This window comes from Amphibalanus amphitrite, unplaced genomic scaffold, assembly GCF_019059575.1.
Source record: "Amphibalanus amphitrite isolate SeventyFive unplaced genomic scaffold, NRLGWU_Aamphi_draft 001297F_arrow, whole genome shotgun sequence".
Lineage (NCBI taxonomy): Eukaryota > Metazoa > Arthropoda > Thecostraca > Balanomorpha > Balanidae > Amphibalanus > Amphibalanus amphitrite.
In genome coordinates this window covers 80,638-84,740 of record NW_024882790.1, presented here as the reverse complement: position 1 = coordinate 84,740, position 4,103 = coordinate 80,638, and the positions used below count along the sequence as shown (strand labels likewise).

The following is a 4,103-nucleotide window of genomic DNA, read 5'->3' as shown; positions in this document are numbered from 1 at the left end:
AGGATCTGGTGGGCCGTTCAGCTGGCGAGGCAGGGGCGAGACTGGTTTCAGCGCTCACCCGGCTGGTGAATCTGGCTATATGCGGTCAAGTGCCAGCCTCCGCACATGCAGCGTTCTACGCTGCCTCGCTGACTGCGCTAAGAAAGCCTTGCGGGGGCGTCAGACCCATCGCAATTGGAACAACATACCGCAGACTGGCAACCAAGATCGCACTACGGCCACCTAGCTCTGAGCTAGGGGCGCTGTTGCGCCCGAACCAGCTAGGCTTCGGGACACCTGGAGGCTGCGAAGCTGCTGCCCACGCTACCCGCCTCTTTGCACGCAATCTCTCTGAGGACAGCGTGCTTGTTAAAGTAGACATGCGCAACGCCTTCAACACTGTGCGCCGCGATCACTTCCTGCGACAGGTGCGCATCCATGCGCCTGAATTGTTCCCGTTGCTGTGGCAGGCGTACTCAGTGTCGACTCCGCTGTATTATGGCACGTCCGTCATCTGGTCAGCAACCGGTCTGCAGCAAGGAGACCCGTCGGGACCGGCTGTGTTCTCTCTGGCGGTCCAGTCAGTTACCAGAAACGTCACCTCTCCTCTAAACGTCTGGTATTTAGACGACGGGACACTAGGAGGTGGCATTGACGGCGTGTGTGCCGACTTACAAGACCTGATTCCAGCCATGGCACGCATCGGATTGGAAGTCAATCCAGCCAAATGTGAAATCATCAACGCCAGTGGCGATGCGGTGCAGCACACCCTTTGCGTGGAGAAGCTGCACCATCTCATCCCGGGCGCGACAGTAAAAGACGATGCTGAACAGATGGTGCTTGGAGCGCCCCTGACCAGTTCAGCGGCTGAAACTGCACTAGGACGAAAGAAAGAGGAACTGGATCGCCTCATCACCGGCCTCAAACTCCTAGATAGCCACTCAGCCTTCTACCTCCTTCGCCACTGCCTCTGGCTACCCAGACTCCAGTACCTGCTCAGAGCCGCACCAGTATATCTTCAGCCGGATATACTAAACGAGCTGGACGTAACCCTGAAGTCAGCAGTTCAGGATCTGACCAACGTCTACTTTGACCAAACTAGCTGGCAGCAGGCGGTCCTACCCACCTCTCTTGGAGGGCTTGGTCTCAGACGAGTTACAGACGTCGCCCTGCCCAGCTTCATAGCTTCATTCCACCGATGTCAGCAACTGCTGTCTTCTCTTCTACCTCCTCTCTTCACTGCCGCTATTTCTAAGGAGCTGGATGAATCGACGGCTGACTGGCTGACAAAGGCAGGTGACAAAATGACTCCAGACGCTGATGCTCGCCGCCAGCAGAAGAAGTGGGACTATCCCCTCGCAGAAAAGCAGAGAGATTCTCTGCTGGCTGCGGCCAACCAGTTTGAGCGCGCTCGACTCCTCAGCGCAGCGACACCTGAGAGCGGCGCATGGATGCGATCATTACCGTCTGCGAGTCTCGGCACCCTTCTAGATAACAACACCGTCCGTATCGCTATAGCCCTACGAGTCGGGGCCGACGTGAACAGCAGCCATGTCTGCAAGTGCGGCGCGGTGGCAGACTGCAAGGGTCATCACACGCTCACATGCCGCTTCAGCGCTGGAAGACTTCCCCGACACACAGCGCTGAATGAGGTCATCAGGAGAGCTCTGCAGTCGGCCGGCGTGCCCGCCCTCTTAGAACCGCTCGGCATCAATCGAGGTGACGGCAAACGCCCAGATGGAATGACCATCTTCCCTTTCACACAGGGACAGTGCCTTGTCTGGGATGTTACGTGCGTCAACACGTACGCTGAGTCCCGCCTCGCCTCGGCGGTGGTCCAAGCAGGGGCAGCTGCCGCTGAAGCGGAAGAAGAAAAACGTAGAAAATACCCAGAACTCTGCCGGCGCTTCCGTTTTCAGCCAATCGCTTTTGAGACAAGTGGCTCCTGCGGCCCATCAACAAAGAGTCTTCTCCGAGAAATCGGAGCTCAGGTGTCCGCGGTCACGGGAGAGAGACGGGAGACGGAGTGGCTTCTCCAGCGGTGTTCGATCGCCATCATCAGAGGCAACGCAGCTTCCATCCTGCTGACAAGCACTTCGCTTCCTTCCCGCCCACCTCAGCGTTTGGAGGTGGCCAAGGATGTCCGACAGCGCAGCCAGTGCCAGCTTGAGGCGCGCAAGAAGAGGAGACAAGCAGGGTCAGAGAGCAAGGCACAGACGACCAGTCACGACCTACAGCTGAATCCAGTCATCCCGCCGCTCGACTCGGACAAGAACAGCAAGGACCCACTCTACATCGGCCTGCCCAACTATGGGAACACCTGCTATCAAAACGCCACCCTGCAATCCCTGCTGGGTCTCCAACCGTTCCAGTGTGAGATGGTGTCCCTGATCTCGGGCCCGGTCGAAAGCGGCCAGTGCCGCACGCTGTGTGGCGTTGCCAAACTGATGGATCTTCGCCAGAAGGCGCTCAGCAAATTAGTCTTCAGCCACCTGAATGACCTGCGCGATGTTTTCGCCGACATCGATCCGGCGTTTCGAGGCACCGAGATGCAGGACGCCAACGAGTTCCTGTTGCGCCTGCTGGACACAATGAAAGACAAAGTCGACGCTCGACGATCGACAGACAACCCGGTCCGCGACAACTTCCATTACCAGACCCTCGAGAGTTACAGGTGCACAAAGTGTCATGAGACAGTTCTGAAGCGCCAAGAGAACATCAGCTGGTTTGTGAGCGTACCGCACCACCAGGGCACCGAGGCGCCCACGCTGCAGGACGCGCTGCGGCTGAGCATGCGACCCGACCGGCGCCACCTGCTCTGTCAGCACTGCCGCCACGATGAGTGTTACATCACCACCAAGATAAGTCAGCTTCCCAGGACACTGATCCTCCAACTGAACCGGTGTGTCTTTCTGGGGGATGAGGCGAAGAAGGTCCGGACCAAAGTGAGCATCCCCAAGTTCCTCTCGCTGAACGAGTTTGTCGCGGACGACGTCACCCGGCCTCCCGAGTGGAACTGCACAAATCCTTCCCTGTGTACTAGGGAGTCGGAGGTTCCCTCAGGCCCACTGGCCGCCACCGCCGCCCCAACAGCGCCCACCACTGCAGGCTCTCCAGTGTCGGCCGGAGCCACGGCGCCGGCTCGTCCTTCGCCATCGTCGACTGCTGCTGCTGAGTCGCCGCCATTGCCGCCACCCGAGCTGCAGGTGTTGGACGCCGCCAACTCAAACTCGAAGCCGGGGCGGACCCGTGAGGACAAGGGTCGCGAGCTCCATGCTATCAGGAGGTCACAGGAGAGAGAACCGGCCGGCGCCGTGGAACAGGTGCACCTTTCCGAGTTTTGCGTCCAGGAAGATCAGTCGCTCCGTCCCGTCGACCTGGTCGGCGACTTTACGTATCGGCTGGTGGGAGTCGTCAGCCACTACGGTGGCGCCACGCACTCAGGACACTATGTGTCTGACGTGTACAGTGTAGGACGGAACATGTGGTTCAATTACGACGACCAGCGAGTCAGCTGCGTGGACGAGGCGTACGTCCTGAATGAAGGTCACCAACGGGACGGTTATACCTTCTTTTACCTCCACAAGGAGCTCTGCAGCCAGATAGTCAGGATGGAGGGTGGGGGACTGTAACTGCCGCACGGAGGATTGGCGCTTGAATGCCTCCTGACCGTGTCCGAGCGGGCATGTGTGTATGGGTTTGTGTGTGCGTGTGTGTGGATATGTACCGGAAATGTTTTGTAAAAAAAAGACCTGTTCTGACTTACCTGTAATATTTTGGTGCCTTCGTAACATGTTACGAAGCTGCCAGAGGCGGTTGACAAGTATTACGAATACCCGTCACAACCCCTACCGGTTGACCTGACCTGACCTGACCCGACCTGGTCTAAATGCTTAAAGACATCATCTCTGATCAAAACTGACACGATATTCGTGATCAGCACCCCGGAAGACCACAAAGCAGTCACACTTTACGACTTTCTAACAGGTCCCGATTTTCCCGGTTTTCGGGTCATTGACCTGACCTGGAAGGTCACCCGATGACCTAGGACCTTAAAATTGGGTATCATCGGCTTCCTCTCGTGACGGGCAACATGCTCGTTTTTCCGCGAAGCTCTAGCTCTA

The 4,103-nt window shown here is 57.7% G+C and overlaps 1 protein-coding gene across 1 annotated transcript; it reads left to right on the top strand.

The window, feature by feature from the left end:
• Positions 1–359: 359 nt before the first annotated feature.
• LOC122371952 (ubiquitin carboxyl-terminal hydrolase 37-like) lies at positions 360–3,611 on the top strand. Its single transcript, XM_043348755.1, has 2 exons — positions 360–407; positions 2,100–3,611. Exons 1-2 carry the CDS (start codon positions 360–362, stop codon positions 3,609–3,611), a joined length of 1,560 nt encoding a protein of 519 aa, XP_043204690.1.
• Positions 3,612–4,103: the final 492 nt, after the last annotated feature.